At 42.4% G+C, this 27,560-nt stretch overlaps 2 protein-coding genes across 6 annotated transcripts in view; both read left to right on the plus strand.

Moving 5' to 3' along the window:
* LOC137889596 (forkhead box protein J3-like) overlaps positions 1–16,002 on the plus strand; it is a 53,179-nt gene extending 37,177 nt beyond the window's left edge. For 2 of the 4 annotated variants that reach the window (XM_068733523.1, XM_068733524.1), the window contains exons 8-13: positions 5,526–5,736; positions 8,701–8,988; positions 10,360–10,449; positions 11,902–12,165; positions 12,703–12,831; positions 13,818–16,002. In XM_068733523.1, coding sequence (XP_068589624.1) covers positions 5,526–5,736; positions 8,701–8,988; positions 10,360–10,449; positions 11,902–12,165; positions 12,703–12,831; positions 13,818–13,942 — 1,107 coding nt within the window. In that variant the 3' untranslated portion in view covers positions 13,943–16,002. The remainder of the gene's footprint in view (positions 1–5,525; positions 5,737–8,700; positions 8,989–10,359; positions 10,450–11,901; positions 12,166–12,702; positions 12,832–13,817) is intronic. The other 2 variants (XM_068733526.1, XM_068733525.1) reach the window with 2 other exon arrangements.
* An 855-nt stretch (positions 16,003–16,857) lies between these two features.
* On the plus strand, positions 16,858–27,166 carry pdpn (podoplanin). 2 transcript variants are annotated; one of them, XM_068733326.1, is made up of 4 exons: positions 16,860–17,332; positions 23,103–23,567; positions 23,941–24,049; positions 25,552–27,166. In XM_068733326.1, the coding sequence occupies exons 1-4, from the start codon at positions 17,269–17,271 to the stop codon at positions 25,556–25,558; spliced, it is 645 nt and encodes a 214-aa protein (XP_068589427.1). In that variant the 5' UTR covers positions 16,860–17,268; the 3' UTR covers positions 25,559–27,166. The 2 variants fall into 2 exon arrangements, with proteins under 2 accessions (XP_068589428.1, XP_068589427.1); XM_068733327.1 differs by lacking the exon at positions 25,552–27,166 and having other exon boundaries at positions 16,858–17,332; positions 23,941–24,053.
* The last annotated feature ends 394 nt before the right edge of the window (positions 27,167–27,560 follow it).

Genomic DNA, 27,560 nt, shown 5'->3' on the forward strand with positions numbered 1-27,560 from the left:
ATCATCAAAAGCTTTTTGATTTCACTTTGCGTTTACAAGATATGGACCAATAAACGTCTTAGGGGCGTGGCTTATATATCAATACACATAACTTCTCAACCATTTCTCCTAAAATCACCAAATTTGCAGCAAATGTGCAGTACACATATTGTAACATACCCTGAAATTTTCTTTCCATTCAACCATTAGGGGGCGCTACAGTAAACCCGCGATTTTGTGCTTTTTTGTCACTTTTTTGTCACTTTTTGCATTTTTCAGCCTTTGTACTTTAACAAACTCCTCCTAGAGAATTTATACGATCGACTTCAAATTTGGTCAGAATGCTCTTCAGACCTTTGTGATGAAAATTTATCAAATTCGTGAGATTTCATAAAAGAACCTTGATGTGGCGTGGCGGCCATTTTGCCTCAATCGGCATGAAAAAGGAAGTTGTTATAACTCCAAGGTGCATTATCCAATCTGCACACAATTTCTTATGCATGATGCTACTTCAACCCTTAGCACATCTCAAATGCAACATTTTCAATAACTCATAGTGCCACCTACTGGCAAAAGGAAATGTCACATGTTATACTTTTATTTACTCCTCCTAACCAGTTGACATGATCAGTCTCAAATTTAGTAAAGATAGCCTTAAGACATTGAAGATGCATCATCATGAATATTGTGAGTTTTCGTTGAACGCTGTTGCCGTGGCAACGCATCATTCACCATGAAAAAGGAAGCTAATGGTTTAGTGGCTTCGGATGCTCAAAAACTCATTGAACTTTGTACATGTGTCATAAGTAATGAGAAGACATTATTATCATAAGCTTTGTGTTTGATGGAATGGCTTAGCCATAGCGGGCGGCTACTTTACGTGATTCCCCATCAAAAAAGCTGATGTAACTCAGCTAGACTTGTTCCAAACAGTCCCAAACGTCCCATGCTTGATAACACTCATTACCTGAGGATGTCTACAAGCCAATTTTCCCTAATACTCACAGCGCCACCTGCTGGCGAAAGGAATTCTGCGTTTTCTGACAAACAGCATCCGATTTACATGACTTTTACACAATGTGGTTTACAGTTGATATAGAGCAGGGGTATTCAATTCAAATTCCAAAAGGTCTAGATTGAGAAAATCTCCTTGGGCAAAGGTCCGGAACATTACAATAATATCTAATTTGCGCTATTTAGTGCCATATATTCAAGAAACCTAGTAGTAGTAACAACGTCTCTGTGTAGTCAACAACTGTCAAATCAAATAAAGAAAGTACACATCAATTATATTTTGAACAATTATTATTCTCAGTTTTCAAATTTGACTGGATGAATTATAAATAATACATAAATAATAGGGGTGTAACGATACATGTATTCGTATTGAACCGTTCGGTATGGGGCTCACGGTTCGGTACGCATTACAAACCGAACAATATGTTTGAATAATATTAAATTGCTTTTGAAAAAAAAAAATATAGCTGAAATTGGTGGAGCCACTGCGCCCAAACATGGCAACCTATCCGACGTAACGCGATGTCCTTCCCTGATTCGCCACGCTCCTATCATGTCACCGGATGTTCACAAACAACAACAGTCTTGATTAACTATTGACTACCAGGTTAATTCAACATGGAGAACTGATAACAGGTGTTGTTGACCTTGTTGTCTTTACTAGCAGCTGTTGTTCAGTTAAAGTCTGTATGTCTGCGGAGGAAGCAGCTGTTAATGGAGCGATTAGTGAGCTTTGTGTCCAGCGGAGGTATCAGACCTACGGAGACGTCTGAAGGAGAGAGGACAGACACAAAACAGAGGACTTTCCTGTCCTTATATTGTTTATTTTGTTCTGTACAACAAGTTAACACACACAAACTATAAAGGAACAAAACATGGATTGCTCTCCAGTAGACAGAGACACCAGCAGAGCTACGAGTGAGAACAGAAACAACGACACCGAGGAAACGCGTGAGAGACATGTGTTGACCACATTTATATTATTTATCATAATCTAGTAAACCTTTATGTGTAAGTGTTAATATTAAAGTAAATTTGATGTGTAAGAGAGAGAGATAGAGCAAGACCTGCAGCGCTGTAACTAAGTCTGAAAAATAAAACTTCGAAAGCTTTCCAGGAAATGTGTCTGTTTGAGTTTATAGAGGAAGATTTTAGAGAAGATCTTAAGTATCAAACACGACCTTTCATTATTGAAGACTACTTCAGAGTCTCACCAGAGAGCATTTGGCATTTCTGCTTTTTTGCTGTACTGAAAACATACCGAAACGTAGCGAACCGTGGCACCACTGTATCGTATTGAACCGAATCGAGAATTTTGTGACCCGTTACACCCATAATAAATAAATGTTCTTATTTCAAGTAAAATAAGGGCTGGACTAAAGAATAACTGACATAACAGAAAGCTTTTGAAAAATGTGCATCTTAAAATAAAGTACTTCACTGAATTGCCCTGCAGCTTTAAATTCAGTTCATTCAGGTGTGAAGTGATGTCAATCAAAAAAGCCACAATATTATATTTTTCTCATCTTCTAACAAGAGAAATCTGTGAGCAATGACTTGATCTGTGGTTATTAAACCACTTGTTTCAGCTCAGTTGGTCAGTGAATTAACGTGTTGGGATTCTGATCATATTGGGCTCTTAGGTTTATTTTCTGTGTCTTCATTTCAGATGTGAGTGGGTACGTTTGCTCAAAAGAGTTGTGCTTTGTCTCGTAGTGGCACTTCACATTACCACTTTTAATAATCGTCACGGTCTCTGAACATATGAGACACACTGGTTTTAAACTGTCCGTGGGAAGAATTAACCTATAAGAGTCTGTTCATTCTTGGTTAAAGATTAAAGACTCTGGTCTCTCTGACCACTTTTCTCTCTTTGGAGAACGTCATGTGAAATAACTTCTTTGACTCACGTAATTCTCCTACTCTTCGTTTTCTTTCCTCGTCTCTCCCAGGAAACTTGTCAGAATACCCATATTTGATTGGTTGTGCTGCATCACGTGATGAAATTTACAACGCATTGGTCGGTGCGTTTCCTGCACCGCTGACAAAGTGCCATTTCAAATGGCAAACCGCAAACTGCAATTTCCAGCATCAGGCGGTGCACGCAGGAAAGCGTGTCCGCGAGTCCGACGGTCGCGGCCGACGTGCGGGAGGATGCGAGGGCCCGTTCATCGCTGCTCGCAGCTTTAATATATATTTGTTTTCTTTTCAGAGGTGTGGAAATGCAATTAAAAATGCAGGTTGATTGAAAACTCTCTTGCTTGTTGTTGAATGTTGCATTCTTATGCATCGCTTGTGAATTTAATTTTTGTTTTGCAACCAGCTATCAATACTGTTTGTGGCCCCTCACACTCCTCAGTTACACACTAGATTTTCCTGTCTCTTTGCCATTTACTGCACTCACATTTTTATTTGTATCAAGGCATCTCATATCATCTACTGTAATGGTGCCTACGGGCTTGGCCGATGTAAAGTACACTCGGGACTTGGCAGGCCACAGATACACATTACATTACATTACATTACAGTCATTTAGCAGACACTTTTATCCAAAGCGACTTACAATTCAGTATCTATCTACACACCGTAGACGCAGCTACGGGGGTTAAGTGTCTTGCTCAAGGACACATTGACATGAGACTAGTGGAGCAGGAGCCGGGGATTGAACTGCCGACCCTCTGAAGGTGGCCCTGCTCTCCACTTAGCCACGGTCACCCCCCACTACACTGAGACAGATGTGGCCAGATGTGTGTGAGACGATAACAACTTGCCTTTTTATTAAGGAAACTTATTACGACAAACAATTTATGATCTGAGCTGATCAATTGCAGAAAATATGGCTGGAGAAGGAGTTCATTATATAAGAAAGGCTTTTAACATTGATTTGACTTCTAAATTTAAAATATCACAGGTTAAGATGCAAACAGGTTTTACTTAAATTGGCAGCTGGACACTTTTAAAAAAAAGTTGACTGAAGATCTCACATTTCTCGCATTTCACATGTTTGTCAAAGTGTTTGTTTTCTGTCCCTTTAAACCAAATATAACACAATTTTAAGGCCAGTCTCAGCCCAAAAACATTTGGTCCAAAATTACAGGAGCGCTGAGAAGTCCCAACTCTTTATTATTTTTCCCTTGTAACAGCTGCTCACCTTTTTACCATCAATCACTTTGCCCCACTCACCTCCCACCTGCATTAGCAAAGGTCAGTGCAATCTCATCTCGTTAACCTCTCATTTCTGGAGGCCGTCTTTTGTTTTCCTCCTCCCCGCATCGTCTCCTCCATCCCTTGCCCTCCTCCTCCATCGCCTCAGACCTCATCTGCGGTTTGGTCCAGGGGGATCAGGGTTAGTTCTGCCTCATTACCTGGCACAGGTGATACCCCCCTAACTGACGGTGATTACTTGTGGCATCGCTGGCAGAGACCTCAAAGACACCAAGAAAGTTGACGGAGAGGCATCCATTACTGGGTTGGGGGTAGACGTGTGGGGGATGCGTCATGCTAAGTCGGCTTATATCTGCGGAGGCACACTGATCACAGCAAATTGCTTGTGTTTGCTGGGTGGATGGTGAGGAAGATGACAGGATGAGACGATTGAGGGTAGAGGGAGACGGGCAGCAATCACTATAGGAGACAGAAAATTGAAGCAGTGGATTTTGTTTTTGTGTGTTCATACGAAAAGGAAATTAGTGCCAGCCAAGATTCCCTTTTAATTGCGGGAAATTGAATTTGGTATGATAATCCTAGCGAATAAAGAAAAAATAATTTGTTAAATAGAATTAATGTGAAAATTTAATTTGAATGGTACAATTGGAAAATAAATTAAGTTTCTTGAAACTGAATGTGATAAGTATTGAATGTTACTTTTTATCTGTTTTACGATGCAGCTCTCCCAATTTAAATTCGGGTTTCTCAATTTAGACAGGTTGCAGCCCACACCAATGTCCATAAAAACATTTGCCGCTCATTAAATCTGCAGTTGCTTGGTTCCTTCCACCTCCACAGCCTCCTCCTGTATTAGCTTGTAGCTGTTCGTTATGTGTTTTTAATACAGTATATGTTCATGTAAGTCGGGGGTTTGTGAGCTCAGGGACAGTCTGTGTCAAGCTTGTGGTGATATGTGTCAAAGCATCACAGAGCCACTCCAAACTGAAACTGTTGCTATAAATGATGAGAACCTCGAATTGCGTGTCATGACTGAACAGTTACCGACCAGGAATGTGCACATCTCCATGTTTTATTTGTGATTGTGGTGCTTTATTAGATAATGTTGCATTTTGTTTATGATAAAAACCCGGACCGTACCCGGCCCGTACTCCCATTGTACCAGCGCAGTGGCATTATTGGTCTTATTGAAATATGTTTTTTTGATGCAGTGCCGATGTCGGCCTGACTGCAGGCTTCACACTTTGAGCTGCAGTGTGAATTCAGCCTTTTGATGTATTTTTTCAAACCGATTCCTTCATTGATGTATTTTTTTTTGTTTACCTCTCACAGTCTCTATGTCTGTTCTCTCCTCTGTCTTGAAGGTGAGTAGCCACTCAGAGCCTTCGTCCCAGTCCCTGAGCCTCCAGCAGCCCGCCCAGCCGCCGCCGCCGCCGCTTCCCCCACAGCCCCAGTACGATCTGCCCGTCCTGGAGTCCCGGGACAAGCAGCTCTGTTTCTCAGACTTCGAGGACCTCAGCTCTTCTTTCCGCAGTCTGTACAAGTGCGTCTTTGAGCAGTCCTTCTCACAGCAAGGTGGGTGTCGACCCTCATTTTGCATGTGGATTAGTGTTCATGTGTGCCCGTCAAACATCCTAATTGACGCATGTGTTTTCAGGAAAAAAAACAACAACTTGTAAACCTCTATGTCATGCACATAATTAGCTGTCAAGTTTAAGCTCCTAATGAAATGCTAAGAATTTAACATTGCTTTCACAGCAGTAAACGCATTCCAGTATTAACCTCCATCACACTCTACTCCTACTCCATTGTATTTTAATAAAAAACCTGTTGTTCCGCATATCTGCGTTTTACGACTCGCTCAGTCAAATGAGTAAAGGCAATTAAGAGGAAGAATTCTACAGAAGAAGGAAGAAAAACTCACAAACACATCCGCAGTCGAGCAGAGCAAAGGGTTTTGCAGCTTTGATAGCAGCTAATTAGATTGGTTCTACAGTTTGTGAAGCATCTTGCTAATTGCTTCCTGAAGCTTTCAGGTCATCAGGCCTCGTTCCACCTCAACCCCACCACCCTCCTATCACCTCCCCTCTCCCGCTTTCGTCTCCACACACACATCCACGTAAGTTATGTAACCGTGGAGATCGATGCGCTCTGTTGAGCTCAATAACTGCTGCCTGTATTCACATTCTGACAAGGTCCCCTTCACTTTGTGGTCAGGGGTGCACACGCAGAAAAGATAAGACGATGAGAATACTAGTTGGGGGGGATGATACAGACAACTCAATAAGAAAGTGAGAGGCTTAGCAGGAAGTCACAGTATTTCAGTCACATTGAGTCACCCAGACAGCGGAGCTCATCGCCTCCTATGAAAAACTACAGTAAGTCCAAAGAACGCACACCAAACTGTAAGTGACTCAGGTGGTGCCGCAATCATTTTCTGACAGAAGTAACAGTTCGAACAATAGAGACAAAATGAACATCAAATTAATAATGGCAGGGGGCATAAAAGACTCACGGTACAAGCGTAACAACTCCCTGACAGCAGGAGGGAAAAGTCACTCACTAAGATGTGTCCAGATAGCCTTGGTATGCTTATCAATTTCATTATGATTTGTTGGTCAGAAAAAGAAAAACTCCCTCTGTATCACTCCTCTGATGTTTGAAGAGATCGTAACAGTCACTGTTCTGGCATTCTCTGTCTTTTAGTGATAAGTAATGAAACAGCAGATAAAAGAAAAGGTCAAAAGACTCTCAACAAAAGAGATAAATGTAGTTATGGAAATAAGTTTCTGACGATAGTGCACTCTCTGCTGGCCACACTTATGCATCATCTCTGTCTTTATATTTAACCAGTATTGATTGTTGAACACCGTAACTGTGACAAATTACATTTAACTCAACTTACATTACATTTAAAGGAGCAGTGAGTAACATTTAGGGGGATTAATTGTCAGAAATGGAATATGATATTCATAACTATATGCCTGAAACTAAGAATCGTTGTGTTTTCCTTAGCTTAGAAAAAGCTTTTTATATCTACATAGGGAGCAGTTCGTCTTCCACGGGGTCCGCCATCTTGTACCGCCATGTTTCTACCCAGAACGGTCCAATCTAACACTGGCTCTGGAGAGAGACGTTTGCATTTTTTTGTTATCTGAAGAAGGTTTCTTACCAGAACTCTGGTATTAAACGTGCCACGGTGCTGAATTATTAAAGACCGGAGTTTTGATAAGCTCTGACGTTACTGGTGTTTATTTATTATCACGCTGTAGCGAGCATCTCCTCTGCTCTCTGTGTCGGGCCGAGCTCATCCAAACTACACACACACATAGACACAAGCACACATGCACACAAAGCGTCAGCGAGCAAAGATGCCGTGCTGGAGACCGTGAAGTGAACCAGGTGAAGTAAAGAATACTGGAGTTGAAGACAATTGCAATTGTTACTTTTGGTACTATAAAATATTTGCGAGTAAAAGACAATACTGACTGATGATTGTCTTCTTCATTCTCTAAATATAAACTTCACTCAGAAATTGTATTTATTTTGTTAACATTTTAGATTTGTTTCCAGTGAGATATTAATGACTTTATATATTGATTTTTAATTATCTAAATGTTTTTAAAAGCAATTATTTAGTAATGTAGAAGAGAAGAGTATTGATAAGAGTAGCTCCTAGTTGTACTACAATCCTAGAGTTATCTATCCCTACCTAAATCCTACACATTGTTCCTTTAAATAATAATAACTTGCATTGTACTACTGCCCAAAAGGTTACTGGAGCTTCCAGTATCCATGATGAAGTGTAAAGGAGATTCAAATAAAAGCCATTGACAAGAAAATCCTGCACCATTGAAATGTGTGTGGTATGTGAAAATGAACGATGTTCGGCACCCAGCCACCCACAGCCCAACAACTGGACATAAAAACAAAAAAAGTAATTGGTTTGTCTATCAACTGTTCCAAAAATCTCTTACTCTGGATTGGTCAAAATAAACCTGTGAGTTAGATGTGAGAATATACGCACTGTTTTCCCCGCTGTGTCTCTCGGCCTGCTGAGCAGTGGCTCACCATCTTCAGAGATAACCCAGACCATTAAATTAGTTGAATGAAATGCCAAAAAGCATCCAGAAAATCACCCAAAAACTGTAACCCTACTGGGTGATGGGCATGAGGAATATTTTGTTATGATATATATGCACCAGGAAGTAAACCATAAAACACATCAATTTAAGCGCTGTGGCTCAGGTCACATACTGGTTTGCCAAAAATAACCTTTTGAGTGGCATGAAAGCAAGAGAGAGTCGTAGACAGTCTGAAGCTGGTGACAGTGAAACATGAGTGGGTGAAAATATGTGTGAAAAAAAGCTGCAGAAATACCTTGGTCAGATTAAAAGGGCAACGTGAGATGGACAGCAGTTGAGGGTTGAATGTACATGTATATTCTACAGATTAACAGTATTTTCAGTCACACCAAGCCTCCCTGTCCTCACCCATGATATTTTTTGTCTTTGTCTGTTTTGTTTTGTTTTTTTCCAGCAGGTTTGATGGGTATGCCTGGTGATTCCAGCCAGCAGGCCCGGACCGCCTGCTCTTACCAGCACTCTCCTGGTGTGGGAAACGGCGTCGGCCACCACCACCAACACAACCACGGTCAGACGTCACACCACCCACACCACCCTCAGCAGCACCTCTCCCCTCACTCCACCCACAGCCAGCACCAGGCGCACGGTCAGCATGGCCAACACCAACAGCACCCTGCTCATTCCCAGCAGCACCCGTCTCTCTCCCACCAGAGTCACACCGGACAAACCTGCCCCTCAACAGGTGAGAACAGAGCCGCGGTTTTTACGTTGTAAGGTTTTCATGTGCAGGCGTTGGAAAGTTCTGGCTCTGGTGACACCTAGTGCACAGTATCAAAAAAGACAAAACTAATTTGAAAGACGCTATAAACACAAAAACATTCTACACAAACAAGTTTTCTTTTGCAACATGCGAGACCCCGAGTTATTGAACAATACTCTACGATACAGTTATGAAATATTTAATGTTGTGATTGAGAAATCACATTGTTTCCATGAGTTATGGCAAACTGCGATGAGCCTTGACCACTATTGTTGATATTCACATCATATTGCACTACGTACTGAGCATATTGTATGGAGTATTAATACAAGCAGCTGCGTGAGAGAACTGCTAACGTCAGTCTCCTAAGTGTAATCGCAACTTCAGAAGGGTCCACAAACTGGAAATAAAATCCAACATCAACATTCGTAATGTCAATGCAGCTATTTCTCTGCTCTGCTGCAAACCTTTTTGCTGATTTCTTTGTGTGAAAGGAAGCCACAAAGTGTATGGTATAGTTTACTGTCTCCTAGATATTGATGCTGTTCAGCAGCGAACAATGATTCTTCTCCTCCCGACTCCCAAAGCAACATTGGTGTAAATACAATTCACCTTAAACATCCGAATAAGCTTGTCTCGGCACGGACTCATTGCATTTATATTATATTCTTTCCTCTGTAAGGTCCCAGAGCATTTGATATTATGAGGCTGGGCTGATACAGACAGGCATCTCCAAAGCTTCACCAAGGCTTGTCCTGCTCATATTCCCAGTCTTTGTTTTTCTTTTTGTTTTGTTTTTTCCCTTGCATCTCCTTTGTGGCAACACAGCTCACAGGCCAAAAAAGATACTCTTCAGATATTATTTATCTAGGTTAGTATTCCCCTCAACCAGGCAGAGGATGAGTGAAAGCAATCCCTCAGTCTTTGATCCACGGCATCCAAATGTGTTGTTGTTTAGTTTGCGGTGGTGAAGGCGGTGGAAGGCATCTTTCTTTATTTTGTTCTACCAAAAGCAAACCTGTGGCTGTTTTTTTCAATGGGAAGTCACACCACCTTGTGGTTGACTGCAGAACTTTACTGAGACTTTTTAATCTGGATTAGTTCAGATAATTTAACGCTGCCACACTGATCACACTGAGTTTGTATTTATTTTAGTGTTGAAACAATTAGTTGACACTTTGAGAACTGATTAATTTTGGTTTAATTTATAATTGTAAATTAAACGATTTTGTAGATGTCACTTTGGGCTCCGGGAAACTTGTGATGTCCTCAAGTGTGTGTGTGTGTGTGTGTGTGTGTGTGTGTGTGTGTGTGTGTGTGTGTGTGTGTGTGTGTGTGTGGTCTCTCTGCCAGACTGGTACCCCAACCTGGACTGGCTGAAGGAGAGCTGCCGCATTGCTACCAGCTACAACTGGGCTGACGTAGACCTCTCCCCGTTTCAAGGTAACACACATCCTGTAAACACACGCGCACACACACACACACACACACACACACACACACACCATCAGTGTGGTGCCATCAGTGTAAACAGCATCTGAAATGATGAAGCTGTCTACTGCAGCCTGTTTTGACACAGTGAGAATTGATATAATGCTTATTATGCCGATCAGTTACTTTGATTAAATCATTACGATTCCTCTCTGAGCTTTCATATACATTCGCCCTTGAGGCCCAATATAATAACATCCAGTGTTGTAATAGTAGCCCTAATAAAAGTCATTATCCTGCATCTGAGAGGTTGCCCTCTCTGTTTCTCTCTGTCTCTCTCTCTCTCTCTCTCTCTCTCTCTCTCTCACACACACACACACACACACACACACACACACACACACACACACACTGTCTCCCTCCCTCCCAGTTGTATGATGTGAATAATCCAATTAGGCCCCGGCTCAGTAACAGCCTCTTATCACGGTCAGCACACAAAGCCGGCAACATCCACACACGATGGATGGCAATGGCTGCTCTTACAACACACGGGCCCCGCTGCTGCTCTCTCTCTCTCTCTCTCTCTCTCTCTCTCTCATTCTCCTCCTGCGGCGCTTGACCTCCCTCACACCGTCGTAATGCCATCCTTCACCGCCTCTGGCTCACCTCCAAAGAGCAGGGGCCGAGTGTCTTGTCCCTGTCGACGCCAAACACAATGGGAATTTGATTTTTTGGAAATATCAGACAGCAGGTTGTGAATGGAAGCTTAGGTGTGTCTTTGTTTGAAGAAGAGAAGGTGTTATCGGTTCAGGGTCTCCATCTCAAAATGTGAACAGGCATGTTGTCAAAGTGATGGTCAGTGCTTGTAATTTAGGTGGAACAATATTGACAGTATATTTTACATTAGTTGGATGTTAATTACGTATGATTTTGTGATGCTGATATGAAGTTTTTCTCTAAGGTGCTTTGAGTGTTTGTCTGGAATAAGTAATTTCTGACTGAAGCATTGTTAGTCTAATGTAAAGGACATGTTACTGTCGATACTGCTGGACCTCATTCAGGAATCAGTGCTTAATATATCTTATTAATTATATATTATTAACTTTTTATATCCTGGAAACCCAGGATTTGCACCGTTCACACTCAAAGAATATTATTTTATATTATTGTTAAGAACCTGAAAAAACAAATATGTGAATAAGATGATGCAAAAGACATTTATAATTTCAGATTTGGTGCAACTGTGGAGCCATAGAAATGCCAACTTTTATTTGATTTAATATTTCACATTTAATGAGTGTGATGTAGCGTCAGTGAACGATTGTAACAGACAGAAATCGCAGGTGAAGCTGTTTTACAGTCAAAATAAAAGTTAGAAATTTAGATATAAAAATAATCTAATATTGAAGCTGTGAGATATGTGGAACATTCAGGTTGATCTTTGTCTCTCTGTCTGTCTCCCAGGTCTGAAGGAAAGCATGCGGCAGGCTGAGCTCAACAACTGGTCGTTGGACGCCGCTCAGATGGCTGACCTGTGCTCCTCCATTAACCAGTTCTTCACGGCCACGGGGGTCATCCCCCCGCAGGGTGCCGCCCACCCACAACCTCAGGTCCCACACCCGACGTCACCTGGAGCACCGCAGCACCCGGCTCAGCCGCATGGGGCAATGCACCCAAAGGCCAGCCAGCACGGGCAGCACAACCAACATCACCAACACATCAGCACGGGTCAGCAGACAGAGCAGGGTTTTCCACACAGTTTACTACAGGATACATTTGAAGATACAAGATACAAAATCTGTAATTTATGAGTTTATCTCACTTGTTACTCCTGCTGTCAGATGAATGTAATAGAGTAAAGAAACACAATATTTCCCTCTGCTTAAGAATGGTATTTTAAACCTCCCACCTTTTGACTGTAGGCATTCTCTTGCAAGATTTTTGCACTTTCTTGCTGTGAGGGGAGCTGAATTACAGTCTCGCCCCTCACTGTGCCATTGTTTTCATTATTATAGATTTACAAGAGAATTGTGGATGTTGTCAGCTTCGTGGCAGCTGTAATAAAGATATGGAGACGTGGAGACATTCCACCAGTGGGAATTCCAGCACAATCTGTAGGATTTCTCAAGCTTAGCATAATATGGCAGTAAAACTGTGTGCGCAAGCTATCCCAGCTCATGTTCTGCAGAGCCACATAGGCAATGTGTGAAAGCTGGGATACTAATCTGACAGTTAGTCATTGCCCTTTTGTCTGTTCTCCCACAGGGAACATGTACATCGACTCGAGACAGAGCATTTCCTCTCTGATGGGCCCACCAGGGTACCCCCACATGCCTCCCATGAGTAACACGGCTCCCACCATGACAGGTGACTGCTCCATCGCTCTCTTAGCAGGTCAGGAGGAGCAGGTGGAATTGAAGAGTGTATGTGTGTATGCAGGTTTATATCCAAGTGTGTGTGTGTGTGTGTGTGTGTGTGTGTGTGTGTGTGTGTGTGTGTGTGTGTGTGTGTTTGTCAATATCAGAATTTCACTAATGGACGGTACAACATCAGTATTTAATAGTAATAATATGACACTATGGAGTAAAACGAAGATGCAATGTCACACATCAACGTTCATAAAAAGCAGAAAGAACCTATAAGTCATAGTTTTCATTAAGGTTGGTAGATTTCACCATATTTATTAATACGGTTTAATCTGTGCATTGACTACAAACAATTAAAGGGTTACTCCAGCAATTTAGTACTGCATTAATTTTTAGTCTCCAGTATGGGTCAAACTGCAAACAAAACTGGATCCTACATTCCCCATGACTCAAACAATGCCCCTTGTAATTTTCTCAGACTTGACAAAGCTCCTCCAGAGTCACAGAGGACATTATATGACTGTTTTTACAGGCATGAAATCAATGGAGTGTCCCTTTAAGACAAACTGTTGTCTCACCCTCATGAAGATACAATAGCTTTTATTTCATTGGATTAAATTACAAGTTGTCCATACCATTTTGTCCACCCTCTATATTTGTTTTTAAATTTGAATTACAACAGTGTAATTAAATTCAGTAAGATGATATGTTAAATTTCATGCATCTCCACGATAGACTAGCCATTTGTTTCTAGGTGGATGAGGATTTAAGGCGTGGTGAATTGTTTGATGTTTTACAAGGATTTCTGTGGTTTTGGACTTTTCCACTCACTGCTGCTGCCAGTGACATGATTGGCTGCCAGAGAATTTTCTAGTCAAAATCTTAGTTTCCTATTTTTCACCTGACTCACAAATACATAATACAGATGTGTGATGCAGAAGTGGCGCTGAAATGTGACTGGGTGTGCAACAGTATCTTTTAGTCTTTAGGCTTCTGCTCTCCCTCCACGTTCAGGTCATCTCAGCCAGCTGAGTCAGCAGCAGCAACAACACAGGCTGCCTCTGGGACACTTCCAGGTGAGACGCATGCTCGCCACAGACGACATCCAGGACGACTTTGACTGGGACTCCATCGTCTAAACTTAGCCGTAAGTGAAGACTGAGAGACTGGAGATGAGAGAGAGAGACACGTGATGACAGGTGAGGTATGGAACTAGCCGAAAAACCTTTCAGCTGTGTGAAAAAACAGAAGACAATCCAACAGAAAACAAACCGAAAGTCATTTTTCTGATCTTGCTGGCCTTTTTTTCTCCCCTGTTACAAGTGGATGTTGAGTCGAAAGACAATCATTCAAAACAATGAGACTTACACAGGATTGGACCAAGCAAACACACATCGTCCAAAGCAAAAATTAAGTCTGAAGCTCTCTGAATTGTCTCATGTTGTGTCCCCCAGTGCCAACAGGGTTACACGTCGCCAACGTGTTGTCAAATCGTCTGTGAATTGTTTTCTTTTTGTTTTCTTAAATCTGTTTCCTGCTAAAAACTTGTGTGCCATGTCTGCAAAGTCTCAGCGCCTGTGCCTGAAATGAATAGAAACTTTGTCTTTTTTTTAAAAAAACTCCCTGCAGAAAATCCTCTTTCACACACGTTCATCAAACTAATTCATCCTTTCCTCCTCGTAACATGTCTTTGTTCACTCTAATACTGGGCATCTGTGTTAGCTCTTTACAGCTACAGTTAGAAGGATGATTTATGAAGAAGAAAGAAATGATTGTGCAGCTGTTCAACCTGAATCAGTGGTGGTTGAGTGAAGCACCACCTGCTGGTTAAAACAGGCACCATTATAGCTTCCTTTGCCCAAAACAGTTCTATGCACCACAATCTGCTCTTTCTTCATATTTGTTCTGTCACATCGGAAACCAAGTCTAAACTTTTATTTCAAGTGTCGTCATTGTGTGTGTGTGTGTGTGTGTGTGTGTGTGTGTGTGTGTGTGTGTGTGTGTGTGTGTGTGTGTGTGTGTGTGTGTGTGTGGAACAGTCCATGGTGCCATGTTCTCAGGGTGTTTACGTTCATAAACCACGTCAGACCAACACAAAGTCATTTACATCTCTGTACATGAGGTTACTGTGTGTTGTTCGGTGCCGTCAGTGATCACTTCCAGTCGGCAGAGAGCGAGCCTCCTGGTGATGGTCAAAAAGTTTCAAATCTTCATTTGTCAGCTTATAAGCTAACTGAAAAATACTGTGGAATAGGCTTTTCAGTTGCTCAAACACTAATTAAAATTAAAATGAGATGCTGGGGCTAGACTTGGACATTGTCAACAATGATAAAATATAATTCAGTGTTTCAAGGTTTTGTAATTTTGGGAAAGTGCATATCAATTATGACCAGGCGTGAGAAGGTTCGGCCGTGATTTCAAGATGCCTCATTTAGGAGACAACGAGCATTTTTTGCACAATACCAAACATGATAGCATCTAGTAAACAGAAATAAAAGAAAACCGTGAACATTATATTTCTTTGTTTCAAAAGACATTTAAAAAAAAATAAAAAAATAAATCAGCAAAGGAGCAAAAAAAACTAAAAAGTTTCAAATGCTCAACTTTTCTTACTGTGATGTTTAATTTCGTCTGTGTGTACAAGTGTGTATAGACTTCTCAGATTTCATTTAGCATACAGCTCCATACAGCTCAAAAAATATACATGAGAAATAAAAAGTAATTTGTTTGTATTACGTGGGTACAAAGTGAAATTTGGGACCTTAAAGTGCTCTTTCTTTTTGGAAGATCTCAGTGATTGTTCGAATGGTCTAAACAAGGTCTCATAGTAAAAAAAATAAAAATAAAAAAATACTCTTTATTATTGCCATTAAATGCTGTATTACAGTGACCAGCATATATATCTTGTATGTTTGTGTGTTGTTGTCATGTAAATATCAGTATGTTACTCCTATGTTTGCCCTTGAAAAACACAGACTGAAAAAAAGAAAACAGCAAATGGAGAGAAAGTATTTTGTTATCTGTCCTTCAGGAGACACAGTATGTACATATCTTCAGTATATTGTAAATAAGTGATACAAAAAAAAATGGCATTGGCGTTTTGTGTGTTATAAATAATCTGTGTATGGCAGTTTAACAGTTAAAATCTGTTTCAGTGTTTATTAAAATGTCATCAACCATTTTTACTGCGCAAACCTCACATCTGCTGTTGTTATTTAATCAGTTGTCGGCATGTTTGAATTAATGGACAAGTTGCTATAGTGAGCAACACGCTCCAGTCTTTTGGAGTTTGTAAATATGAGAATGAGATTTTTCAGGTAAACAAAACTGAAAGAGCAGAGCTTTGTGCTGCTTTGACCCTCGTAGCTTGTTGTCCAACAGGTGTCAGCCTAGTGCCAAGCAACAGTTTGTTTGCCCTCCATCACATGTAAACTCGGCAGACCACCCATGTTTGCCTGTGTGAAAGTCACACGATGTTCTAACTGTATTTACGGCTCCTTTACACCTTTTCAGGGAAACCTGTTTTAAAAGCAGCACTCTCTTGCTTCCGTCTGTCAGCCTCAGCTTGACACTTTTCTTTTTGAGAACAAGGTTGGTGGTTTAAAAGATCAATACAGATGCATTAAGGATGCTTGTTTCATTCACTGTTTTCTTTTTAACAGTTAGATACAGTTAAAGATGCTGATAGGTAACACCTATTGAAGCTGTGTTCACTCTCTCTCTTTCTCTTGGCTCTTAACTCTGTGATTAAAGCTCTGTTTACATTTAGCTCCATTCATTCAGAGAGCATTTTCAAGGCTTGTTTCTTCAGCTTTCTAATCGTATGAGCAGGCCAATTATAGTTTCAAAAGCCTGTGTTGTCATGAGAAACAAGTCAACGGTGTATTTATTGGTATTTCCAAGTGTGTTTGCATTTGTGAGTGTGTGCGTGATATTGCAGGGTTTGCAAACAGGAGTGTTGGCTGTGCCCCAAGACGAGAGCACGTCCTACACGGGGCTGGACCACGAGGGCTGAAACCACCTTACTGCCCCAATCCGGACTCCCTCCTCCCAACCCAACCCGCCCAGCCCACCACCAGTACCAGCACCCCTCCTCCACTCTCACACACGCTCTCTTTGCTCTCTCCTGCTGTGTGCCAGTCCCTCTCCCTCTCCACTTCCTCAAAGTGGCCACAGCTCCTCTCTTTTCTCTTGTCCTCTCTACATCCCTCCACCACTCTCCTTTTTTCCTCTATCTATAATAGATAGCTCTGCCTGTTCGCCTCTACCAGTTAAACGGATCTCAGGCTGCTACTTTCCCAAACTCCCCCTGAAGACTTTATTTTCACCTCTTTTTTTCCTCCACCTTCCCCTCCGGAGAGGCCGGTTGGTGCGTGTCTGGCGTGTGTGAGGGTTCTGGTGCTGTGCTCTTTGCCCCGAGGGAGTTCCTAAAGGTTGTGACTGGAGGAGAAAAGTTATCACCACAATGAATGTTCAGCTGCTGCTCCTGCTGGCCCTGGCCGGCCCTTTCTGTGCCTTCACACATGCAAGTAAGTGAGCTCTCCGCTATCACTGTCCTGCTGTTAGCACACTGTGTCCCCTCGCTCCCTCTCCCTCCATGTGCCCACCCCACACCACTCTTTGTCTGTTTTAATCCCTGTTGACTGAACAATAACACTCTGGAAGCTGGTTTCAGGAGGTAAAATACACTCCATTTCTATTTGTATATTCATTAACTAATTAATGAGGTTCCTAAGTGCAACTGATTTTAAATACTTTTTCTATTTTTTTCTATTTTCACTGTTAAATCATCATTTGAAACTGCTTCTGACAACTGCCGGCTGTAGCCTTTTCATATGTTCCACTTAGCCGATAATATCCCTGATGGAAAAGCAAAACTTTGGTCAAGGGTGTTAGTTTAACAAAGGGGAGAGACTCAAGAAAGTCTGTGTTGATTTTAGCATTTTAACTCCCTCTTTCTCACTTTCTCTCTCCTTTTCACACTATTCTTGAGCTCTGGAGCAAAAGTTTGATTTGCAGACACCAAAGGGAAATGTGATGTAATAGCAGGAGCTCCGCTGCCTCGTGTCTGTAAATTCTTGGCACTGGCAAATAGAAGAAAGGAATATCCTTTGGATGGCTCCCAAAAACAGTGCTCATACACAGCGAGGGAGGGATGGGGGCTGTAAACGGTAACATACACCGTACACATTTATCTGAAAGCCTATCCACTGTCACCTCTCATTTTACCCCTGATTCTCTAATTTCTCTCGCACTGCATCTGTTTTTCTCTCTGCCTCTCTTTCTCCCCATTTACATGTTTTCCCTTTCTTCCTCTCTTTCTGCTTCCTTTCTTTCGCCTTGACCAGCAGTGTTTGCCATGGGGAAGCAGCAGGCACGGGGGGGGGGGGCTGAGGCCTAAGGGAGCTGTAGGGCAGGGCAGGGCTGGCTTGCGTGAGTGTATTAATAGATAGAAGCTCTATATTTAAGAGGGTCATATCAAGAGAGAACACCCGGTACGTGATGAGCTTTAAGAGACGCCCCACCCTCTTTTACCCGCATGTTGTTAGACCATGCGGCACGCCGCCCCTTGGCATTTACCCATCTTTGGTGGGGTATCAACTTTTACCACTTAACCCCACCTCTCCTACTTCTCCCCCATCTCTTAACAGTCCTCTGCCTGCCTCCAACTCTCTGCCCCCTTTCCCCTGTTGAGCTTGGTGAGACTGTACCTCGGGGTTGGTGTCGGCACAAGAAGAGCAGAGAGGGGCTGGGTCTATTTTTAAACAACAACCTTTACCGGTGGGGGACGACGTGTCTGCAACATTTCCATGGAGGTTTCCTCTGGAAGGAAAAAGTCCTTAAACTTTCAGAAGGATTCTCAGCTCAGCCGTCTCAGTCCTCCAAAGAGAAGGGAAACAAAGAAAATAGCTCATGTCACTACTATGCTTCACAATTGTGGGGCTTTTAACTCCCTCACGCCCGCTCACTTAACTAGCAAACCCCACGTATCCTGTAAAATCCTCCACCTCTTCCCCTCACTCTGCTGCCCCCCCCCCCCACCACCACCACCACCTCTGGTCTCCTTAATGAGTTTTGTCTGCCTCTCTGGGCCTATAACGTCCCTGTCACATCTGGCTGCTGAAGGGAGAGGTCAATGCCCTTTGTCCGTGCCCACTTCTAGAAATGACTAAAATGTTGCGCTCATACTCCAAATATGAGACAAATGCTGGGAAAGAGGGACCATTAGGAAAACTAGCACTTCTCACGTGAACTGAGTCTCATTTAGAGAAAAAAAAAATGCTCTGTCATACTTCCAAAACTTTCCGCAAGGAGAAAGAAACATCTGTTTATGGAAAGGAGTCTGAGGCGGTTTTAGCCAGGACCAAGCCCAAGCCCTGGTGACTGTAGCAGAGCTTCAGAGTATGGCCCGAATCTGTCTGTGGAGATTTCTCTTTGTGTTTGTCTCCTCTGTGAGTACTGACACAAATGTCTCATATCTCTAGCACCTACTTGTGCGGCAGGGTGAGACATGGTGCAAGAGAAAGTAAGAAAAACAGAGCTGCTGACTAAGGAACGCTTGCACAACTGGGTGGGTGTTTTATGATGTGGGAGTTGGACTTTAAGGTGAACAAGATTTGATTTTGGGCGCCTTGTTAGCTCACAAGACAGAGGTCGTGACATTAAGGCCGAGTCCTGAGTTTGAGTCCGTCCGAGGCTCTACGCTGCATGTCATCCCCTCTCTCCCCACTGCCTTTCCTGTCTATCTCTCTCACTATCAAATGAAGCAGAAATGCCCAAAACATAAACTTAACTTTGATTAAATTGTCGGTCTGCAGTGTTTAGTTTTGTTTAAAAGTAGAGAAGAGAGTTGGGAGGCTTTGTGATGCCATAGCACGATCTTTCTATTTTGTCATTTCGCAGTGGTTGCATTTAATGTCATCCCTGCCCGGATTCATTACATTTTAGGAATTTAATCAGACCTGTTAGGCCTAAGATTAAAGGCCCACTTGATCTAGCTCTGGACCAGTCTCTGCCAATGGCAATAGAGTCCCGATGGGACGTGCTGCATGTTGTCCTATCTGGGGGAAAAAAACAAAGTGTGGAGCTCATTGTGTTGCGTCTGTGATAAGAATATTCCACTCCAGCCTGTCTCCTGCTTAAAATCTCCAGTGTGCAGTACATGGCACGCCCCAGTATCTCCACAGCTGACTCCCACTGGTTGAGCAGTGGAGGCTATGCTGTGCGGCATCTCGTCAAAAGCGCGTTGAGATGGGCAGGGCGCCTATTTCTCTCACATTTCCCTCCTCCAGTGCGGCGAAAACATTCTTGGGCTCCAAAGGTGGACACACTCCCTCACACCGTCTGCACGGACCCTTCCCCTCCCACACAGGACTGTGAATTAGTAGCTCTCTCACACACACACACACACACACACATACACACAAACGGGGGGCCTCAGCGACAGCTGATTGTGATCATAATGGATGGAAGCTGCTACTCCCTCGTATATCGTTGTGTCCCTCCCTCACTCTTTTCACTCTCTCTGCAGGTTTTATGTATGCCTGGCAAGAGTGAAGCCCCACATGGGTGCCTCCACAGCTTCTTGCTGAGTTCCTGTACAACTTCTCTTACTTTTAACTCTTTTTTGCCTGCCTGCCTTTTACACCTCTCTGTCCCTCCCTGTATATCTACATCCTGCCCATAAACCTTAGTTAAGAGACATTTTTAAATCATTCACAGTCACAATTACTTCATTGTTATTTGAATTGGTTTCTGAAATGTTATTACAGAAAGCACCATCACCAGTTGTTTTCTATTTACCTCGTCTAAACTTTTCCATAATGAGTGAGAAATTTGAAGTGAGAAAGTGTGTTTCGCAATTTCAATGAATCAACCCTTTAAGGCACAGTCAGACAGCCATAGGTTTACACACACATAAAAACATTCAGTATGAACTCACTTGCACTTTTACGCTTGTTAAGTGTTGATGATTTCAGGCTCTTTCATGCTTTACATGGAAATGGATGTGAGAGAGCATGTGGCCAGAATGATGTAATCGTGGGTAAAATCACCCACCAACCATTTGGAATAATAAGGACAACGCCACAGTTACGTAAACATTCTCAGTCTAGGATTGAAAGAATGGAGAAAAAAAAAACGTAAATTGCTTTTGCTAACGGGTGCATGGATCTGAGTTTCCTCGCAATGTCCCCTTAAGTTCTGAGCTTTTAATGAGTTTACATGGTGCTCACATATCTGAAAACATCTTTGAGTGGTTGACACAGACTGAAACCCCCTCGTGTTGGTAGAAGTCCTCACCAGCTTCAGGGGTCCTGTTCTGATTCTGATCCCGTGCTCCGACCCCCCCGAGGTTTAACGGAGGGTCACTTACACGCTAACCACGACACACATCTCGCTGTGACCAGAGACAGACCGTGTTCACAATGAAATCAAGCATCAGAAGGGACCCGGGGCTGTTCCCTCAGAGCTCCCCTCCACCCTATTGCTTTCCCTTTCTTTCTCTCCGGGGATTCAGCCTTCTCAAAGGTTTCAGCTGCAACAAAACCTATCCTTAGGGAGTGGCAGGGTCATGAACGTGAGGATGGGCGAGAAGTTAAAAGGAAAGAGAGGAGAGGGGACGTAGACTGCAACAGTCTTACGTGTTACTCACTAAGCGGCTGTATTCACCCAGGATAGTCAGCACAGTGGGGAGGAAATACTACTCAGAGCTAATTGTGGGAACTGTACACATAATGAAACAATTGTTGGAAGAGGAGGCGATTACCCAGCATACGGCCATGCTCTGTGAAGCGCAGACCATTTTATCATCACTTACAGATTTTCCAAACCAACCGTCTGAGTCGTCTTTTGAAAACCCCCTTCAGTACTCTGCCACAGTGGGAACAAATATTTTGTTATATTTATCCCGCCTGTTGCTAATGAACACGCAAGCCAGCACAGGACTAGGAATAACTGCACCGGTTGTTAGACCATTCAGGGTTATTTTTACCCATGTAAAGTATTCTCTATTATTTCAAGTATTCAGAACAATTGGAGAAAACGAAGATGGAGAGAGAGCATGATGTCAGACGCTAAGATTAGAAGACTCACTATTCTCTACAGCAAGAGTGCTTTCAGGGAGAAGTTTTGAAGGGAAAGAAGAAGCGATTTTCAGGCCAACATCTTGTCAGTGGAAAGTTAACTGTAGACCGTAATTTTGGTGCCACGCTGAAATCTACCTCCTTAATTTTGAAGCAGTGCTGTCCAGGCAAAGCTTTCAGTTGTGGCTACGAGGATGTTGAACGTGGGGTTATTGGAGGGAAATGATTAGGTTGAGCCCTGGCTGCTTCATAGTCCAGACCTTGATGAGAGACACAAGGATAAATACATGTCTTTTGGCAGATGGTAAATACAAAATGGGAGCCTCCATTTTACTGCAAGCACTGAAGGTCTTTTGAGCTCTGTCAAAAACTTGATTTTACATAGTTATCATTCAAAATCGTTACTCGAGATTGATATTATACAATAAATTCCACTTTTTTTTTAATAAAGAGAGAAAAACAAAAGCTACGAATACTTTCAAAATATATGGCTGACATTTCCTCAAGGTGTTCAGTCCACCATTTCATCAAACCTGCCTGAGTCTTCCTGAAACTGCAAATCTTCCACTTTGTGCTGTCTCTCTCACGATCAGGCGTTGATCAGCCCCACCCTTCACATGTTAAGAGGCTGAGGGTTGACAAGCCTTGCCGCGCTCTCCTCACAGGCAGCTCACTCCACAGGAAATGAGGCAGAGGATGTGGCATGCCAGCATGCAAACACAGAGCCTTAAAGACAGGATGGAGGGGTGGAGGAATGGAGGAGAGGAGGGGGGGAGGGATGTGGATTTTATGAAGTCACGGGGTGTGCGCGTCATGCTGTCACGGTGCTGGTGATGGGAGCGTTACAAAAGAGTGTGAGAAAGAATAAAGGTCATGTCATCACATCATGTCGGAGAGGAATCTAAACCTTCTTGTCCTTTTTTAACTTTTTTTTGCACCCATTCTGACACACCAGAGACCTTTTCTGTGTCTGGACGTAATGTAACGCACGCTGTACTGGGTCACTATGACATGGGGCATCCGATGTTCTAATGTATTGTCCCTTCATATGGTCACACTTTTCAGGAAATTAACCATGAATTTTAATGAATCAGTCAAAGTGTCAAATATATACAAATGATCCACAAGAAACAGCTCTTGACAGACAGTCACAGAAACCGATTGTATTCTCTCATGTATGCCTGCATGTGAACACATCTGTGACCTCTCTCCCCAGGCCCCACAGAGATCCCTGCAGAGCTTGATGCCGAAGCTGTAGCAGACACCGTATTTGAAGTTACAGATGCTCCTGAAGAGGACCTAACTATTATCACTGGTCGTCCTGCAACCGATCCGGAGGCGACCCCAGAAGAAGTCGCTACAGAAGAAGTCGCTACAGAAGAAGTTGCTACAGAAGAAGTTGCTACAGAAGAAGTCGCTACAGAAGAAGTCGCTGCAACAGAAGTAGTCGCTGCAACAGAAGTAGTCACCGAGGCGGCGCCGCCCGTCGTTACGTTCAATACTGAAGAGGCCGTCGTTGAAACAGAAGCCGCTGCTACTGAAGCACCAGAACCCATTATCACTGACCCTCCTGTAGTGGAGACCGCAGGCCCCACTGAGACAGCAGTGGTTGAGGTCCAACCGACGGGTGCTGTCAAGGCAGAGACGGGAGAAGACGTGGTCGTTGAAGACGACACAGAAGGTGAGGAATGTGTGGGATGGTAGCTGGCGGGAGTGTTAAGGTGGTCAGTTTGAAGTCAGGTGTTATTATTGACAGAAATCATACAACAGACAGCCTAATGTGGAGGTGAGTGTGTTTGGCAAGTGCCATAAAGGATTTAAAAGTCACATGCAGGCCTCTCTCCAAATATGACTCTCTTCCATCTTTCGCTCATGTCATTCTGTGTTAATCAGAGGCTATTAATCCACTCCTAGATAGAAAGATGACATTTGATTCATTCTTGGTGTGAAAATATCCCATCAAATGTTCACTGGTCTACATATTAAAACTAGTCATCTCAAAATCCAACTGAAGTCTGAACAAATTTGCTAACTCTTGTCTTTCCGTCCCACAGAGGGCCTGAGTTCTGGCCAGGTAGTCGGCATCGTGATTGGCGCTCTGTTGGCAATGGTCATCGTCATCGCCGTTGTGATCGCTGTGGTGAGGAGGATGGGAAAATACTCGTAAGTACCTCATCTCTAATGGTGGTTACATACACACACACACACACACAAACAGCTTGAATCCATGTGAATGCTGGCGGTTATACTGATGTTGTGCAGTGAGTCATCACCTCTGGCGTCCTCTAAATATGGAGCGAACGAAACAGCCTGAGCTTGTAGTCATCACTGACACATCCTATGATGAAATAACACGGGCAGTGATGTAATGGATCCTGGACAGGGAGCTGTTCTGTGTGATAAGGGGACCTGGCATGCCCAACACAAGCTGCGTAGCCATAGTTGGTCTCTGCTGTTCATGATGCTAATGATGAATGTTTCTTGTGTCACAGGTCTGCAAAGAACAAAAAACCCACGAAAAAAGACGTTATGGTTTCTGTAAATTTCTCTATTTGATTCCTTCAGCTAATCCCTTTAACCCCTCCAAGCCTATCAGGGTCCTAATTTACAGATGTGTAACAGATGTCCCCCCCCAAAATAAAACACAGACAAAGTTTGATGCTTGTTGCTGCTTCTGCTGACAAACAGTCCCATGGCCTTATGGGGAAAATTTGGCATTCATGATGACAAGTGGCTTGAGCTTGTTTATTGACTCAGTGTTTGGCGATGTGGCCAGCAGTCATCAAGCCGGCTGTTTTAAATTAACAGCTTGATTTGATCCCTACAAACAGAGGGATTGTGTTTGTCAGAAGTGGGGCAGCAACACAAAGTGTAAGACTTCTGTTTTGTTTTTGGTCTCAGGAACTAATTATCAGTCTATTTTAAAATAAAGGTTTATTTCAGAGTATATCGTCTTAAGATCTGCGCTGACTTAAGCTACATGTTGTCCAAAGACTAATCTTGTCAACTCCCATACAACCTGGCTTTAAAACAAAATGTCTCCCTTTTAAAGGTTTTGATAAACACGTCTCTTATGTAAACATTTTGTTGTTTCTTTTTTGTATCTCGACCTACATCTTTAATCTTTTAATTAAATCTAAAAAACTGCTTTTTTTCACCATCCATATTGTTGTCAATGTTTAATTAAACACTAAACTCAACAAGTGTACAGATTAATAAACTTTAATATAAGTTGAGCCTCAGATACTCTACTACGGAAGCCCTAAACGGACATAATTCAAACATTTTTAATATCGTTATCTCAAGATCACAATTTGATTATCTCGTGATCTCAAGAAAATTAACTTTGTTACCTTGAGAAAAAAAAACAGATAATGAACTCGTTATTACGTTCTTTCTTTCTTTTTTATATAATGTTTGGGTCAAATCAGATCAAGGGGAGATATAGCTACATTTCTTTTCAGATCAGAAGACATTTCAGTTTTTCACTGTCGGCTCAATCTAGGCCATAATCAACTAGTGATCTTGAAATAACCGTTTTAGAAATCATGGCCGTTTAGTGCTTCCGTACCTACTGTAACTACTGTAGATTCAACGATCTCCCTTTTTCATCCACTGTCTGACTCTCTCTCTCTCTCTCTCTCTCTCTCTCTTTTGTCCCACAGCCCTTGAGGAAAAAGTCGGCCAAGCAGCAGGAGCGCACAAAGTTCTGGCAATTCTGAACTACTGAACTGTGACGTCATTCGCGACCATTAAAACAAGCACGATACCAGAACTAAACAAATCTAACCATGACTCTGGACTGTTGCCAAAAAAAGAGGGGGAGGGAGGCTTGTGTCTGTTAATGTATGAAGTGTATGTATGTGAGACAAGAGGGGTACACGTTCAAACATCCTCACCTCCCCCTGCCACATCCCTGACCCCTCTAAGTGCCGCTGATTAGAAAGGCTCCCTCCCCCTACTCCCTAGGAGAGAACAAAACAAGGTGACGGCAGGATGTAGCTAGGAATTTCAGGCCTTTTTAAAAGCATTTTGTTAAGAAAAAAGAGAGAAAGAAAGGTTGGGGATTATCTGACATCTAGGCATAAAACCTCTCTCCTTTAAAGAGTGACTGATTTAGATTTGCATGGAAGTTTGAGAGGACATACAAATGGATATTGCTGACAAAACAAAAGGAAATTAAACACAAATGGAAGGTGCAAGCAGTAGAGACTGCTACAAATTCCACAGGATGTATATACAATGCAAGGGGACTACATAGTATACAGCTCATATAGTATCCAGCATATGAGAAATTACTTTCTCATATGTTGCAGTTGCATAGGCTAGCATTTGATATTATGGAATACACAGTACATACAGGCACGCTATTGTTGTGGCTAACAGACCTTTAAAACACCCCCTGAGCACCAGTTAAAACATTTTTTCATGTAGCCAGAATCCCTGATATGTTGGCCAACTGTATGAAGCACCGTGTGCAGAAGTTGTTTTGACATAACACACTCATGAGCTCTGAGGGCAAGCATGAAGCTAACAGAAAAGAAAAGGCACCCTCGTTTGCAAGAGTAACGCGACATTCTGCCCACTTTAACACTGACATATAAAAACCTAATACATATCTGTGAAATTTAGCAGAAGGGTTTGTGCCACTGTCTCTGGTATTCTCTAGGTAGTTAGGAAGACTTTAACTTTTGAAGTGCATTATTAATGTGAATTGACTGTACCTTTTAACTGCCACCCATTCCAGACAGAACAGCTTGTATGACTTGTTCTAAAGGCTTACACACAGCCCTTGGTTATTAGACATAGTGATAGCATTGTCTTGACAATGTCTTCATAGTACTTTTGTTAATAGTTAGATTACCAGAACAGCCGTCCGGTCTTTAAATTGAGCTAACCCCTGATTGCGTGACGAGGATGACATTTTATAGTTGCACTTAGTTTTAGTGCACAGTATTAGGCAGTAATGCCCTATTTTGTTATATTTGCAATTGTAAGTGTGCTAAATGGGTGTACAAATAATGAAGTCTCAGCTTAGCTCCGCTTGCTTTACAAACTCGTTTAATATGTGCACTGAATGAGTGATGTAATGTTTAATGAATAGGCTTTAGACACTGCAAATGTTTGCAACGACATGTCTTTGTTTCCTCTCCTCTGCTTTGCCACATATCATGAGTTCTAGGCTTTTAATTTGTGCCATCTGATTTGTTTGAACCCTTTTATTTAATTGCAGTGTTTTTGTTCATACTGTTTCAATAAAAAACTGAAAACACTCTGAAAGCTCTCTTTTGTCTTTCGTGCCTGATGTCTCTCAATAATCCGGTTATTGTCCTCGCCATATCCTATCAATTAGATCACGTAGTTACCGCTGCAACGCCTAAGAGTCAACACATTGTTGAGCAGCACTGTATTTGTTCTTGAGTCAGGCCAAAATACTGCAATTCACACACACACACCATTATAAGCTTCCACAGGAATAGCAGTCCACTCTGATTGGCCCATCTAAGTGATGCTTCAGATTTAAAAAACAACCCCTCCTCAGCAGGGAGACAAACAGCACCAAATATGGAGGAACATATGGCCTTGGACCGTTGATTCGGTTGAGCTCTCTGACAGTTAGGTGCGTTTTTTATGTGATGTAGTGGACTTTTTCATACAGTGCTGTTAAGCTGAG

This window comes from Cebidichthys violaceus, unplaced genomic scaffold, assembly GCF_023349555.1.
Source record: "Cebidichthys violaceus isolate CVI_PGR_0920_01 unplaced genomic scaffold, fCebVio1.0.p SCAF_6, whole genome shotgun sequence".
NCBI classification, from domain to species: domain Eukaryota; kingdom Metazoa; phylum Chordata; class Actinopteri; order Perciformes; family Stichaeidae; genus Cebidichthys; species Cebidichthys violaceus.